The 17,258-nt window shown below is 42.2% G+C and overlaps 1 protein-coding gene across 3 annotated transcripts in view; it reads right to left on the reverse strand.

The window, feature by feature from the left end:
- MRPL28 (mitochondrial ribosomal protein L28) overlaps positions 1–16,725 on the reverse strand; it is a 42,319-nt gene extending 25,594 nt beyond the window's left edge. Inside the window, exons 1-4 of one of the 3 annotated variants that reach the window (XM_088466881.1) lie at positions 16,550–16,724; positions 13,847–14,145; positions 13,397–13,549; positions 1,986–2,120 (exon numbers count right to left, since the gene is read on the reverse strand). In XM_088466881.1, the coding sequence (XP_088323007.1) occupies positions 1,986–2,120; positions 13,397–13,549; positions 13,847–14,134 (576 nt within the window). In that variant the 5' untranslated portion in view covers positions 14,135–14,145; positions 16,550–16,724. Of the gene's footprint in view, positions 1–1,985; positions 2,121–13,396; positions 13,550–13,846; positions 14,146–16,545 lie in introns of all 3 variants that reach the window. The other 2 variants (XM_088466880.1, XM_088466882.1) reach the window with 2 other exon arrangements.
- Between the last annotated feature and the right edge of the window lie 533 nt (positions 16,726–17,258).

A 17,258-nucleotide genomic window follows, 5' to 3' on the forward strand; every position in this document is an offset into this window, starting at 1 on the left:
GAGATCCATGTACTAAGCTTGGGGCGGTAAATCGGAAGCTATAAGGATCGCGGTGCTGCCTTCCAACTTGCAAAGGACTCATGGAATCAACGAGATCGGAGAGAAGATGCACATAAGATGGAAGGTCCACCAAATTGCTAAAGTGTCCACCAGAAGAGCTCCCAGTTTGCTGGTGCACGAGCAGTATCTTCGTAGCTTGTGGTTGCGCCATCAAGTCGATGACCGGCAAACCACAGCAAAGAACTAGGAGTTGAAAGGCATCTGGATGAAGTGCCCACTCATCTGAGTGAACGTCCACCAAAGCCAGCAGATGACAATCTGCCCAGATGAGATTGCGACTCACCTCCATCATGGCAGATGTAGACAACAGCTAGCGTGTTACCGGATTGTACCTGGACTGGCCGATGCTGAAGGAGTGGCAGCACTAGGCAGAGAGAGCTGAAGAGCACTTGGAGTTCCAGAATGTTGATCGGTAGCCGGCTTTCTGAAGCTGTCCACCGAATCTGAAAGCTCTGTTGACAGGTTATTGCCTCCCACCCGCGAAGGCATGTGTCGGTGGAGAGGAGGACCCAGTCCTGAATCCAGGAGAGGGGGCCCTTGTCTAAGTGGAACTTTTGGAGCCACCACAAGGAGAGATGGACCTCCCGAGAGAGGATGATCGTTGGTGTCTTGAGCCGCTAATGGGACTTGTTCCATCAGGACAGATCCTCCATCTGAAGACCTGGGAGTGAAACTAGGCATACTCCACCATGTCAAAGGTGGAAACAAGAGAGCCCAAGATCTGCATGCAAAAGTATATTGACACTCAGCGATGACTTAAGAACTTGTGAATCCTGGTCTGTAGGTTCCGAAGCTTATCTGGCAGGAAGAAGACCCGCTGACCCTTGGAATCTAGTAAGGCCCCCAGACAGATCAACTCCTGCAAAGTGAGTCAAGGAGGATTTTTTCCAATTGATGATCCATCCGTGGGACTGGGGTAAATATATCCTGAGACGGATGTGTTCCCAGAGGTCCTCCGGTGACCGGACGAGGATCATAAGGTCGTCTAGATAAGATAGAGTCCTGATACCCCTGCGTCATAAATGACTGACCCTTTTGCTGCGAAACACCGGACACAGAGCCCATCATGGTCCGGAGCCTGAGGAGAAAGGACAGTGGTACAAGTCCTGCAGTTACACAACACAGAAGCACCCCCATCCATGGATGCCTTGCACTTGAAAAACATGGTACAGCAATCCAGAGCAGTCCCCGCTAGGTAAACTATTGTGTACTATAAAAAGGGGCAGTGCAATGAATGTGACCTTACCACAATACAGTAAGTGGATTACAGAAGGTGGTATCACTAAACCCTGCAGCAATTCGTATTCTAAGCTATCTGCACAGAAAAAAAGTTCAGACAGAATATAATAAAATCAGACACTCAAAAAATAACAAAAAAAAGTGAATAAAAATAAATTAAAAAAAAAAAAAAAAAAAAAGGAGGTTGCATACAGCAGTCCCCCTGTTTAAACAGTGCCTGCTCCTGCAGGCACCAATCTAAAACTGGCCTGCCTGGGGCTGGAGGTGGAGTATAGGGGGAAGAAGGAAATGGGTTGCTTGGAGAAAAGATTAACCGTTTGGTGCCCAGACTCCTAACTCCAGCCTATACCCACTGTCTAAAGCATAGGTCTTCAAACTTGGCCCTCCAGCTGCTGTGGAACTACACATCCCAGCATGCACTACCACCTTCTTGATATAACAGCATGCTAAAACTATGGCAGTGCATGCTGGGATGTGTAGTTCCACAGCAGCTGGAGGGCCAAGTTTGAAGACCCCTGGTCTAAAGTCTATGTCCCCATGGAGCGAAGCAGACAAATACTTCTGTTGGTCTTTCCTATTAGCATCATTGGCACATAATCATTACAAGGGTAACTTTTCATGCTTAATGAAAAAATAAATACACAAAACACACACACACACACACACACACAAACTGAAATCCAAACCTTGTATTTGTTATAAATTTGCTCCTGCTTTACTGAATCATTGGGGTAAAGATTTTGATCTTTGGACGCAAGACGTATCAGCATTGCTCTTTTTAAATCCATTCCTAGTTTTGAACACAGATCCCACTTCGGAGTCTTCAAAAAAAAATTAAAATTATTGAATTAGTAGAATTTAAAAATATTTTAAATAAATTAGCCGTAAACAGAAAAAAAAAAAGTTTTGGGGGTTTTTTTTTTTTTATTAATTAAGGGAACCAACTTTTGCTTTGATTATATGCACAAATGGTGGCACAGTGATTAGCATCGCTACCTGACAGTGCTAGCATCATGAGGTTTGATTCCAGCCAGGACCCTATCTGAATGGAGTTTATATGTTCTCCCTGTGTTTGTATGAGTTTCTGTCCAAAGACATACTGGTAGCTTAATTTGCTTGTGCCAAAACTAATCCTATTGTGTGTATTAAGGAATATAGACTGTTAGCTTCACTGCTGCAGAGACTGATATGAATGGCAAATACGGTGATGCTATATAAACACTAATAATAGGTCACTGACAACAAATAGGCAAATCTTCAGTTTTTGAAACGAACAGAACCTTCCCTCAGTCTGTATTTCTATATGAGTGCTATGTTCATCCATCATAGGTTTCCAGATTGTTTCCATGAGGAGATGGGACAACAGTGCACAGAAGTCTTGTGAGAAAACAATCTGAGAAAGAACCACCAATAGGCAGAAGTGTTTTCTGCTCCACAATCACCTTTTCCTGCAAATAAATCAATACCTCCTGTTGACCTTGGTGATGTCAAAGAAATAAAAGGGAAGTGTAGCGAAGTCAGTATTATGCCTCTACAGATGTGTCTACATAAATCTATCCTCTGTGCGCTACAAGTCTCGTTACACATAATGCGTAAGAGACGTGTGACTTGGTAGCGCTGAGCGTCTTTTCGTGTGACTTTTTCCCTTCAAATACGTCCTAGTGGCACAGCGATGCAAATAGGAGGCCTCTGCTGAATAAAAGGACATGCGGCATGCCTACGTTCTGTGGGCCTGATTCAGCAAGGAACGCACTGCAATAGCCATTCCGCATGCAGTTCAACTGCGATAGTATGCTAATCCATTGCGATCACAGTGCCATCGCTGCACTACACAAGGACGCCCACTTTACCTTACACACATCCGTAATGTTTAGAAAGACTGTGAAACCATCTGTACAACTGAGCACCATCGCAGCCTCACTCACGCTTGCACAAGCTCTGACCATACTCAGAAATTGCCAACTTCAGCGCACGCTATGAGGCTATAAGGCCTCAGACCGCGTAGGGCATTGTGGTGGATAATTTATGCATGCCCCTGCAACGGCGTTGAAACACACTGGCACGCCTGCGTTCGGCAAACCCCCCCCCCCCCCGTTGCCACTCACAAACGGCACTTCCTGTCAATCACTCTGGGATGGGTCTGCGTAGTCAGTGCGATCAGAGTCCCAATCGCAATAGTCAGTTCACGTACTGCGATCCATACGCATGGCACAGTATGCAACAATCGGCCAATTGTGTGCGTATTAACAACTGCGTTCCTTGCTGAATCAGACTGTGTGCGACTGTGGGTGCATCTGCATGCAAAATGCTACATTACAGTGTCAGTGGCTGTGACTGCAACATAGCGTTTCGCATGCAGATACACCCGCAGTTGGACACAGAAGTTGCTTTTGCGTCCTCTTCGCATCGCTGTGCGAATAAGACGCATTTGAAGGTAAAAAGTTGCACGAAAAGACGTTTGGCGCTACCGAGTTACGCAACGGCTAGAAGGGCTGTTTAACGCGCAAGTAGGCTAGATGTATGAGGACACCTCTGTACCTTCTCAGGCGTACTTAATGCAAACCACTTTGATGCACAATGTTACATAATTGAGAAAAAAAATTATCCTCAAAACATGTTCCACTACATATCAATAATACAATATTCATAACAAACTTGGTTACTGAAATTAGGATCTGGCATTTTGGCCTCGGCACAGGATGTCCAGAACAAATTGCACATATGCGACCATCTTGAGGTCAGGTTCAATAGCTGTATTTCTTGGAACTGCATTCATGGATATGACTGATGAACACAAATAAAAAAAAAAAAAAAATGTAAAATCAATGGCTTAGAGTCCATCTGGGACACACTGCAGACTGTGGTTTATAGTAGAGGCTGCGAACTAGGCACTAAATAGTTAAAACTATTGGAGGCAAAACTCCACCCGCTCTAAGTCCCGCATGCTGCAGCAACTCAGTTAATGATTTAACAAAGCTAAAAAGGAGACTGCAGGACAACAGCACTACCAACAATAAACAACCAGGATGGGAACACAGTGTACCCCAGATGGACTATTTTACGTTGGGTACAATAAAAAGACTATGGAACTTCCCAAGCAAGCCTCAAGAAAGGAAAGGGAGATGGGGCCAAGTTGTGCACAAAACCTGACGCCCAAAGTGTGCAACCTATCAATGGCTTAGAAAGTTTGCACAGAACACCAAGGAGCCACCTAGCACAGATTGCTCAACAGAGGTACCCTGTCATAATGTCCAAGAAGCACTCCCTACCATAGGAGTATGTACCCCGTAGAGGGTCAGGGACCAGCTGACCCATAGAGACATAAGCTTACTCAATAAAAGAAGTGATCCAGCTAACCTCAGACAACATGGAGGCAGGCCCGACCTGTCGGAGAACAACATAAAAGGACCAAGAGGCTGGCAGACTGCCCGACCAATGTGGCCAGAGCCATATAACTGGCAATGCCTGGATAAAATCCAAGAAAAAGGAGAGGACTTCAGGATCAGAAGGACGAAAAAAAATAAATGGATTTTTGTTCTTACCTGTAAAATCCTTTTCTCTGAATCCATGGGGGACCCTGGAAACCTTGGTATAGGTGTAGCTGGAGGAGCCTAGACCCCAAAGAGTTAAGTTTGAAGCAGCAGCACAGGCTCCTCCTCCCCATACCCCACCCTTTGCCTCATACAGCCAGTTAATACTAACAATACCCAAGGACAGGGAGTAGGAGGAAAGAACCAGACACACAGAACCAGTCACAAAAGGGGGGTAGAAACCAACCCCTAGCCAGGGACATAAGGGCGGGCCTCCAGTGTCCCCCATGGATTCAGAGAAAAGGATTTTACAGCCAAGAACAAAAATCCTGTTTTCTCTTTCAAGCCATGGGGGACACTGAAGACCTTGGGACATCTCAAAGCTGTCCCCTTACGGGAGGGAACGCTCCTCTACTGCCAAGGAGAACAGTCATCAATACTAGTGTCTAGGTGAGGGAGTTCAATCTGAAGTCCCAAGACAAAACCTGAAGAACAGAAGGAGGCTGTACATGTAGCACATTCTGCATAAATGGCTAAACGTCAGGAAAAAAAAAAAAAAGCCCGACGCTTTGGCAACAGGATCGATAAGGCAGAAAGTAATCTAACTGAAACTAGATAAAAGTACACGGGCACAAGAGCACAGTCACCAAGTCTAGGAGCGGACAAAAGAAACCCAAAGTAACCATCCTTAAACAGCCAAGAGAAGTTAGAAGAGGAAACTTCAAGGAACGGGGGCCGTAAATCTGGAGCAAACCCCCTGTATGCTGGAAGATACAACCCTATTAAAGACATCCACATTGCAACTGACCATGACAACTAATGTTACAAATGTGCCACCTAGAATCCCTGATGGAAGTGAGGGCAGAGGAAGGACAATGGAATCACCCACAATTCTGAGCAGTGCACCAGAGTTCCAGCAAAAACTGGAAAAGTCAGGGACATGGACATCTGCAAAATGTAGAACATCAATTAACGTTGCAAGTGGAACCTGTAGACCTGAGTGCAGGCACCCAAACAGTGGCAAGAATAGAAAGTGGTAGGCCTAGGTGCAACAATATGCATTGCCCCTCGAACCCCCGTCCATGAACCCCAAATTAGAGGCATGGCCTCATAGGGAAGACTCCTCACCTATATGACCACCATATAATACAGAGGTCAACAGTGACTGCAATGTACTACAGACAGCCATATATTACACAGCATTAAACTCCTTACAACCCTCAGTCTCATGCAAAAGAAAAAGAAAAAGAAAAAAAAAAAAAGGTACTCAGGTGCCTTCCGGAAGGAGTAAAGAACCCCATATGAAGGCAGCACTCGGAGACTGGAAAGCTGGTTATACAACAGTCTTTATTAGTAAATAGTATGCCCGTGGCAAACATTTTGCCAATTTGAACCCAGAAGATATGTACGGAAAATTCTTCACTAGATCATATATTGATACAACGGAATCGGGTAATAAAAGGTGTGTGCGAAACATAACCGGCTAAGCCATACCCTTTTATAGTTTTTGGGGATGTTTTTTTTCATAAAATTTTATACAGTTTTATTCCAAATTCTGTAATTTATTACTGATTGAAATCCGTCGCAAAAGAATCACATTAATACCTTAAGTAGTCTTTGAGATATTCAAATTCAAAGAGCATTCCAGACAAAAGGGACTAAGCCAGTGGTTCCCAAACTTTTTTGAATCATGGCGCCATAGAGTATCAGCATTGTTTTCACGGCACCCCTAAGTTTGTTATTGAGAAATTCAGATTTTTTTTTTAGTAAAATAGTAAAGTGAAGTAAATTGTGCTTACCAGTTATCCTTGGGTTCAGTTATGTGGGGCAGCACAGACGCTGTAATGGTTAGCATTACTGCCTCACAGCATTGAGGACGTGGGTTCCATTCCCACTACAGCCCTAACTGTGTGGAGTTCGTATATTCTCCCTGTGCTTGCGTGGGTTTCCTCCGGGTAATCCGGTTTCATCTCAAACTCCAAAAATATACCGGTAGGTCAATTGGTTCCCAACAAAAATTAACCCTAGTGTGTAGGTGTTTACATGTGGCAGGGAATTTAGATTGTAAACTCCACTGGGGCAGAGACTGATGTGAATGGACAAATATTATCTGTAAAGCGCTGCGGAATATGTGTGCGCTATATAAATAACTGGTAATAAATAAATAAATGTGATGGTGGACAGGTTTGCACTTATGTTTGTTCACATATTTACATTGACCATAAATAATTTGATTTGGTGATGGACCACCAACCTGAGGCACCCCAGGGTGCCACGGCACACAGTTTGGGAACCACTGGACTAAGCAAAAAAATAAATAAATGTAACCAGCTTTCTAATGTATGTCTCTCTCTCAAAGACAAATATATTCAGTTAGAAATGCATATATTACTACCAAACCAGAGCAGGAGAGTTAAGAAAAACTTCTGTGAAAATATATGTGCTGGCAGTTGTCTAGTGCAAGTATAGCAGTCCCTAAAAATGATGCCCGTAGGAGAGTGCGCCTGTAATCAGCAGCGCCATCCAGATAACTACCTGCAGAGATCTCGGTGACCAGAATTTCTGTGAAAGTCCAGCACATGGCTGTCACTTACTGACCTAGTGCTTCCGTCTAAGGCAATTAGCGTGGTCAAATAGCTCTGTTCTACCCGTCTAGCACTGCCGGCAGTAGACAGTGACTGGCGCTGTGGCTCCTGTAAATGGCATCGTCCATATAGTCAAGTGAGGTCTGAATGCAGCACCAGGAGGGCGATCAGAGGCTGTAGGCACCCACTCTCCGCTGCTGCCAGGTAACCCAGGATAAAATAAGATTAACAAGTGAAATGTGGAGCTGGATCAAATAGTCAATTTTCTTAAGTTTAGTTGTATATCTTCTCCTTATCCCAATATTCTGCCCCCCTCACGACTGCACTTACTTTATTTCAATGAAACAAAGAACATGCTTATTTTATTTCAAATGCGCTTTGCAGGACACGATATCCAGATTCCTAAAGTGTACTTAAACCACTGTCAGCATAGTTACCTTCAACTGTGTCCTACTTTCTCCGATCCTTATCCTCTCCTCCACTCACAGCTAGTGATCGAGGGAACTCTAATATACCAGCTGGTAAGTGCAAATGCTTATTAGAGGAGCAATCGTAAGAGGGGCAGAATATTGGGAAAAGGAGAAGATAGAAAATAAAGAGAAAAAAAAAAAGTTTTCGTTGTATATCTAAAGACTGTTAAGAAAACTGACTATTTGATCCAGTGCCACATTTCACTTGTTAATCTTATTTTATGTATTATGTTATTAGTGAGGTGACCTAGACATTTGAAGTGGGCTGCAGGTGATACTTAGCGCCACCTGGGACTCATTACTCTACAAGTTACCCAGGATGTTTAAAATCTTTAAACATAAAATAAAAAACGAACATTAACCCTAGGTTTCCTGCTAGGCTATGGTGTTAAACCACAGTGTAAACAGAAACCACCATGGACGTGGAGAAGGGTTCTGTAGAAGTGACCCCCCCCCTTTCCTCTCGCTGGTTTTAACTGGAGGGAAACTGCTCCTTTTGTCTGTCTGATACATCGCCAACTCCAGGGCCACAGAACCAGCTCTGAAGGTTAGTTTCAGTTGCCACCTCCCCCACTTTGACAGCTGGCAGCAGGCATAGTGAACCAGGGGCAATAGGCACCCTCTTTTGGACAAAGGTTGAAGTGCAATGGACGTGGGGGTAATCATCTTCAAAGTGACATAGTGAGATTATTATTTATTGTTTTTTCGCTGGCGCAGAGCCTGCACTTTTAAACCTATAGGTGCTTGTACCTGAAGTGTGGTAAGATGGCAGCTGCCTGAAAGTGGCACAAAAAACACAACTAAGTTGACCGAAAGCCAGTAGAAGGCTGTGCTCCCGTTAATGTCCCCATACAGATCCAGAGGAGCAGGCTCAGGTCTGTGAGAATAAGTGCCGGTTGGTTGCTCAGTGCCAGTGTTGTAGCGGCTGTGTAACACAAGCCACAGCTATTGGGTGCAGTGCTGGCATAGCTATTAATATTGGTGCCTCTTGGTGACCCTCTTCCGGGGCTGGAAGCAGGTTGTGGCAGAGGGGACAGATGGCGACGGGTTGGGTACAGGATACCGGCGCTCGGAACCACGACAGTCAAAATCCTGACACCGGCATCCCGACAGGGTTAAGATAACGACATCTATCGGTAAGTATCCTAACCCTCCCCCTACCTCTCCCTCCCCGCTGCCTAAACCTAACCCTCCCCTTCCTAGTTCCTATCCCTAATCCTCCCCCCCTAGTGCCTAACCCCACTACTTACTGTCGGGATGCTAGCGTCAGGATTCTGACAGGTGTCAGGATTCCGGCACCGTCATTCTAAGCACCGGCATTTCGACTGTCGGTATTATAACTACATCCCATGGTGACTGCCGGTGTTGCCTAACACCTGCTCCCCCAGAGCAGCCATTAAATAAACAGTTGAGTTGCTGCAGCAGGTGGGAAAGGGTTCAGCTCTAATAACTTACTATTTACTGCCCACTCCATAGCCTCCCCTATAAACCCACAGTCTGCAGTGTCCCCCAGATAGGAATTGTGATCTATGTCAGCCAACTGTGGTGAACGGTGAAGCTCCAGATATTCTGATACAAGTCAGTTTAGTATAAATAGCGAAAATGGCTTTTGCAAATTATGCTGCAAGTAACTAGATTTCCTCAAACATTGGCAGTATGTTTTGTGTTATATTGCTTATATATAGCAATCATTGCATTACTTTATGTATGAAATTATTTTTATTTTGGTTTTATATACATTGCTTATAAAAGTCATAACATTTGTAAATTACGCATTACATTCCTACTGTATTTTCTATTTGGTTAAATGAGAGAAGAAAGAAAGAAAAAAAAAAGATACAAATAGCTGATGAAGGAAGAAAGAAAGGTTAGTTTAATAAAATACTGCTTATAAATCTATAGTTTGTTCAAATACTTTCCATTCCAATACTATTTCACTGTATTTTATTAGTAGACTCAGCAGCAACAACTGAAATAGGGCTTGTGAACATAAATCCCGATCACAGACCAGGAGGTGCCGTAGGGAGTCTGTATAGCGCAGGAGAAAGCCACTTGCTACAAAGTATATGTATTTATAATCTATTTCTCATGAATGCTTTGAGATTAACGGTTTTCAATTATGTCTTGGGTACACAAAGTTACCATAATAGAACAATTTCATATGTGCATGGTAACTTTATATCTTTATTTATGTGGCCGGCGGTCATCTTGTGTTGCGCTATAGCAGTGTTTCCCCAACTCCACAATAACTGCAAATATAAAATAATGAATATCTAACTTCTATTCAGCATCAGTGGTAGGCAATGTGTGGCATGCCAACTGCTGTGGAACTATACATCCGAGCATTCCCTGCCCCAGTTTTGCTGTTAGGGAATGCCAAATCGTGGCAGAGGATGCTAGGATGTGTAGTTCCACTGCAGATGGAGTGCCGACTGTTGCCTATCCCTGTACTAGGCTAGTTAAAGCCCTATTTTCTCTTCCATAAAGGTTGGCTCCCAGGGTCTCCTGGCTTCTGAGCTATAGGTGTATGATAGGTCATTACTGAAGGGAATTGGAGTACCAAGAATATTAAATCGGCATACTCACCATTAAAATAATATACACACTATACAGTACATGGTTAGAAACATTGATTTAGTGTACATTTTAAAGAATATACTGTAAAACACAATACATTAAGTGATATGTAAAATTGACAGGTTGAACCAAGCACATCACACACAAAATAAACAGTTATGCCGATTAAGACATTATATTATATATATATATATATATTATATATTTTACACACACACACACACACAGTGGGGCAAAAAAGTATTTGGACAGTCACAGATAGTACAAGTTGTTGCACTTTAAAAGAGGAGAGAGGTCTGTAATTTCCATTATAGGTACACTTTAACTGTGAGAGACAGAATCAGAACAAAATATTCCAGAAATCACATTGTATGATTTTTAAACAATATATTTGTATATTCTTGCGGAAAAATAAATATTTGGACACCTACCAACCAGCAAGAATTATGGCTTTCACAGACCTGTTACTTCTTCTTTAGGAAGCTCATCTATCCTCCACTCGTTACCTGTATTAATGGCACCTGTTTGAACTGGTTAACTGTATAAAAGACACCTGTCCACACCCTCAAACAGTCAGACTGCAACTCTCCACCATGGCCAAGACCAGAGAGCTGTCTAAGGACACCAGGGACAGAATTATAGACCTGCACAAGGCTGGGATGAGCTACTCGACAATAGGCAAGCAGCTTGGTGAAAAGAGATCAACTGTTGGCGCAATTATTAAAAAATGGAAGAAATACAAGATCACTGACAATCTCCCTCGACCAGGGGCTCCATGCAAGATCTCACCTCATGGGGTATCAATGATCTTGAGAATGGTGAGGGATCAGCCCAGAACTACACGGAAGGACCTGGTCAATGACCTCAAGAGAGCTGGGACCAGTCACAAAGGTTACCATTAGTAGCACACTACGTCGTCATGGATTCAAATCCTGCAGCACCCGAAAGGTCCACCTGCTTAAGCCAGCACATGTCCAGGCCCATCTAAAGTTTGCCCGTGACCATCTGGGTGATCCAGAGGAGGATTGGGAGAATGTCATGTGGTCGGATGAGATAAAAATAGAACTTTTTGGTATAAACTCCACAAGCCGTGTTTGGAGGGAGAAGAATGGTGAGTGGCATCCCAAAAACACCATACCCTCTGTGAAGCATGGGGGTGGAAAGATCATGCTTTGGGGATGCTTTTCTGCAAAGGGGACAGGATGACTGATCCGTATTACGGAGAGGATGAATGGGGCCATATATCGTGACATTTTGGGGAAAAATCTCCTTCCCTCAGTAAGAGCATTGAAGATGCAATGTGGCTGGGTCTTCCAGCATGGCAATGACCCCAAACATACCGCCCGGGCAACTAAGGAGTGGCTCCGTAAGAAGCACAAGGTCCTGGATTGGCCTAGCCAGTCTCCAGACATCAACCCATTAGAAAATCTGTGGAGGGAATTGAAAGTCCGTGTTGCCCGGCGCCAGCCCCAAAACATGACACATCTAGAGAAGATCTGCATTGAAGAGTGGGCCAAAATACCTGCTGCAGTGTGTGCAAACCTGGTCAAGTACAGGAAACATTTGACCTCTGTAATTACCAACCAAGGTTACTTTACAAAGTAGTGAGTTAAACTTGTTGATTGTAAAAAAAATTTTTTTTACGCAAGAATATACAAATAAATTGTTTAAAAATCATACAAAGTGATTTCTGGAATTTTTTGTATAAAAGTCATGTAGACGGATCTTGAACACAGACCATCTGGAGTCGTGAGTCATATATATATATATATATATATATATATATATATATATATATATATATATATATATATATATATTAAACAATAGGCCGGCACTCCACAAAATAACCAATAATTGCCCGGGTGCCATCCAATGGTCAAAATGCCAAAAATGTATATAAAATAATAACAGCGGCACTCACGGGACTGTGGTAAAGAAGACTCACGACTCAGATGGGTCAAAGTTCAACGTTTCAATCAAAGGACTTGATAAAAGTCCTTTGCCTGAAACGTTGAACTTTGACCCATCTGAGTCGTGAGTCTTCTTTACCACAGTCCCGTGAGTGCCGCTGTTATTATTTTATATACATTTTTGGCATTTTGACCATTGGATGGCACCCGGGCAATTATTGGTTATTTTGTGGAGTGCCGGCCTATTGTTTACTATATATATATATATATATATATATATATATATATATATATATATTAGGGATGTGCAGGCTCGGATAGGTTCGAGTTTGCACGTGGAGTTCGGATTTTTCCCTCCAAAAAAACGGAACTCAGAACGAGGCAAAACGTCATCTTACATGGACGAACATCATCATTCCTGGACAAAAGACCAGGAATGATGATGTTCGTCCATGTAAGATGACGTTTTGCCTCGTTCTGAGTTCCGTTTTTTTGGAGGGAAAAATCCGAACTCCACGTGCAAACTCGAACCTATCCGAGCCTGCACATCCCTAATATATATATATATATATATATATATATATATATATATATATATATATATATATATATATATATATATATACACACACACACACAAACACAGTGGCATATTTTACCTAGGGGCTGTAGACCCCAGTAAAATCCGCCACTTCAGTTAACCATTTGCTGTCCGTGACTGCACTGGCTACACTGACACACTGTGACTGTGGTGGTTTCCCAGTGGAAGCCGCTGCTTTGCCTTTCAGGCAGACCTACACGGCTTCTATGGGCTGCAGTCAATGCAGTCCCTAGAGGCCGGTGTTATGTGCTGGTACCCCCCGCATGGAAGAAGGCAGGTGCCACTGATCATATTCATATATATATAGTTTTTTTTTTCTTTCCCATTATAATATACCTTTACCCAATATTTCCAAAGAAACACACCACCACATTATGAGGAGTTGCTCAAGGTGTGGAAGCAGACTACACTGGAGACTTACCTTTAAGATATAATAATCAAAACCATAGACAACATCAATAAGATCCAAAGTTCTCATTGTGACTTCGATTGAAAATGTTTTGTCCAGTATCTCACTATACAGCTGGCGAGTAAAAAGCTGAGGCTTCCAAACATCTTTTACTCTGTTGGAGAGCTATAAAATATAAAACCATAGGAAAGAAAGAACAAATACGTGTAAGTAATGGAGTTTTCCCATCATAGATGATTAGTTATTGATATTGATATTCAGCAACTTTTCCTAGTCACATTGATTCTCCTCCCTGGCCCCCACCCATGCCTTTTTTCTGGCTCTGTTTGTTGATGGAACTTGAAAAAACACCCCATGTAACACTTTCAACATATGACAGATTTAAAGATAAAAAATCCTTTAAACATTATGTAAAATAATAAGAGGTTACAGCAATGTAAAAAGTAGTATTTCAAATGTTACCTTATCATTATTTGCATAACGATAGCCAGAGATCCAGCCTTCTCCCCCCCAGAGGCCTTCATTGGCCTCTGGAGGAAAATAAGGAAGTATCGGCACATCTTGAACACGTTCTCTTTGTCCTGTCTTTGGATTTATCCTGTACTTCAACCCATGTGGTTTCCAATGTACTGGAGTGGGTTTTTCTGTATCGTTCAGGGATTTCAGGTAATGTGCTGGTAGACGCGCATAGATACCTTCCTTTAGCTTCAGAGATTTCCAGATGGCAGGTGGGTACTTATGTAGGGGCATCACTTGGTACACTAAGTAAACAGAAATATTTCAAGATAATTTAAGCATATGATTATGAAAATGGCATGAGGACTACTGCACAAAGATCTTTCAGTACAAATCCGATATTTTCATTCAACAATTAAATCGCGTCTCACAGCTCACTTCTAATCCTTATGGGGTGTGACTACTAAGGGCCTTCTCTCCACACTTTATGCAGTTTGTCCCCCCATGCGTTCCCGCTAGGCTGTTTTAGCAGGGTACCACGCCCTGCCAGATTTCGAAACGTCAAAATGCTCCCTGCCCTTATGGCGGCATCCTGTGGGGCAGCCCAGCATGTAGGTAAATTTTGGGCACGCCCCCAAGAGTGATGAATAGAGGGCATGTCTTAAGGATACACCACTTTTCAGGCACGCAAGAGTGCTCTTTATTCGCTCCGGCAATGTGCTCCGCGCCGAAAACTAGTAGACACACTATGCCCCATCCCTTTAGACTGTAAGCTGCATAAGCAAGACCTCCCTCCCTTCTAATCACCTACTTCTCTTGCACATCTGCCACACACCTTCGTTGGGCTCTCTGCCCCTGAACTCCAATCATCCGTTTTTGTTTTTTTCAGACGACCTAAACCCGTCATTTGAGCCCATACTAACAGCTACAGGTTTCAGATGACGCTGTACATTTCAATTACACACATTGTATCAGTGTCGAGATTTGTAGTGCTATTTGTACTGTACTGTCTTATTGTTTTGCCCTCTGTACACTTTGGTGTCCTATAAATAAAAAGTATAATAATAATAATAATAATAATAATAATAATAATGCTTACAAATTGTTTTACAGATGGCATTATGACTCTTCCAGGTTAAACAAAATGCACCCAGAAATCTCAGATTTATGCTGGAGATACGTATCAGCAGTTGGAATGTTTCTGCATACGTGGTGACGTTACCCAAAGCATGTTCCCTTTTGGAATTAGATTAATACTCTTGCTCACTCCATAATGGATTTACATGTTCCTCTCACTCCTAAATAATTCTTGCTACCAATGCAAGTCCCTGATGCCACCCACCACCAACATAAACTATTTAGAAATATAGTCATGGGAGCCACATGTCAATTAGCAGCCGTCTGGGAAAAAAGTAGAAGCCCCAACCATGGGGAGAACATAGATAAAGTTTGGCATATATACTCTATGGAATATATCACTAGCATTCTTGAGAATTCAAGAGTTTCACCAAGACGTGGGAGCCATGGCCCTCCCATTTTCATATCCCTCCAGCATATAACTGAATAATGCTGGGAAATCTTTTGACTACTTGCCCTTGGTATTTCCTTACAGGGTGGATGCTGTCCTTGAGACTGGTTTGCTACTTAGTGGATTTGTGGTATTGTCCAACTGAGTCGTACCCCCCCTCCCCCCTCTCTTCCTCTCATTCCTGTTTGTGGACAGCTGCCCTACATCCCACAGTTTCTCTCTACCCTATATATTCTTATTCTCATTCTTACCTCTACACTTGTTTTTTCCATAAAATATAAAATCTGGACGAGATTTCAAATGCCTTAGAAATTAAATGTATTTGTTCTAATGTTATCTTATATTTCTAATGTTTATTATTGTTCTACCACTTGTCTTTTGCAGACATCTGAGTAGGTGATTTGCCTAAATGTCTCTCATACAAACCAATAAATTTCCTGTAAAAAGAAAGGAAGAGAAAATGGCATGTGTGCGCCATATCAGTATTTAATACAGAAAATAAAAGGCAGAATAATATCACGTTTCCCTAGATGGATATACATTATGTTTTCCATGCACGGTTAGGTGGTTTGGTAACAATGCACAAATAAAAGCCCATGCACGCGCAGTGGAGTGTGGGGCACTGAGGATTTGGTAAGTATATCTCTGCATGCACATCATGATTTTTGGATTAATTCTATCAATAAATAATGTCTCCAGAATCGATACCTGTCCCTAGATTTTACTGATGTTACCATTCAGCAGATGGCCCAGAATATTACCAGTGCCATTGTTACTGTGGCACAAAATGTATTACATGTGATCAAAACATTTGCAGAAGTAACTTTTACACTTCAGAATGATGTATATCTGGACACAACCCACTTAACATTTAAAGTATTTATTTTTTGCACTCACAGTGTATGTATGCAATCAGTTCATTAACAATGAAGCAAAAGACTTTGTGCAATTTAAAATGCATATACTATTGGTAATATGCTCTAACATCAGGCATAGGCACTTTCTGCAGTTCTGGTCTATCCTGGCATGGTATTGTATGCTGGCACAAGTAGTCCCACAACAGCTAGACACACAATGGTCGATTATATAATTACAAAGCTCATATTTACTGTACATAATGCAAGTTATACTGAACACGTTGTGCTCTCATATAATGGTGAAATAAGCTTCTTCTTACCCACCAGGAGGCTCACCCTTGACAGTATACACAGCACCTTTCTGTATGGTATAGCCAATATCGCGATGTTAATGGTGCGATCTACCAGTCTGTCGCTCTATAAACGACTCGCCAAGGACAAACAGAGCTGACCATGTGGGCGACACAACTTCTCTTCCTGGTCTGTCTCATGCCTATTACATCACGAATCTATTCTAATCTGTTTTAAACACTAGAGGAAAAGATTCGGTGAGAAGTGACTAAAGAAAATGTCTCTTGTGCAGCTCAGAACAGAAAACATCCTGAGAGTGGACATTTTACATAAATAAAATACATTGTACAAATGCTTTCTCTTCTGATTAAAATATTGTAAGAAAGCTTTATCTTCTACTTAAAATATTGTGCAAAAATGAAGATTTGATTAAGCAGATTGAGCTTTGACTGACTTCTGTGTCCTCTGACTACAAAAGAATATGGCATTACTGATCTCTATTCTGAAGGCATTCGTGACTCTAGACTTTGAAAGTTTATAAACTAGAGGTGTATTTTTTTATGTTTGTAATGGGTGGTTTTTAATCTGCACAAATTGAGTTAGGTAATCCTTATATTCTGGTTCATGGGCTCCTAAAATATTAATATTATTTTTTTAAAGCTTCCAAAAATAAAAAGTGTTATCTCTGTAAGCAGATCCATTTTTTTATACAGAGGTTCATTGTCAAAATAAAATACATGTC

This window comes from Taudactylus pleione, unplaced genomic scaffold (assembly GCF_031769625.1).
Source record: "Taudactylus pleione unplaced genomic scaffold, aTauple2 ptg000066l, whole genome shotgun sequence".
Taxonomy (NCBI): domain Eukaryota; kingdom Metazoa; phylum Chordata; class Amphibia; order Anura; family Myobatrachidae; genus Taudactylus; species Taudactylus pleione.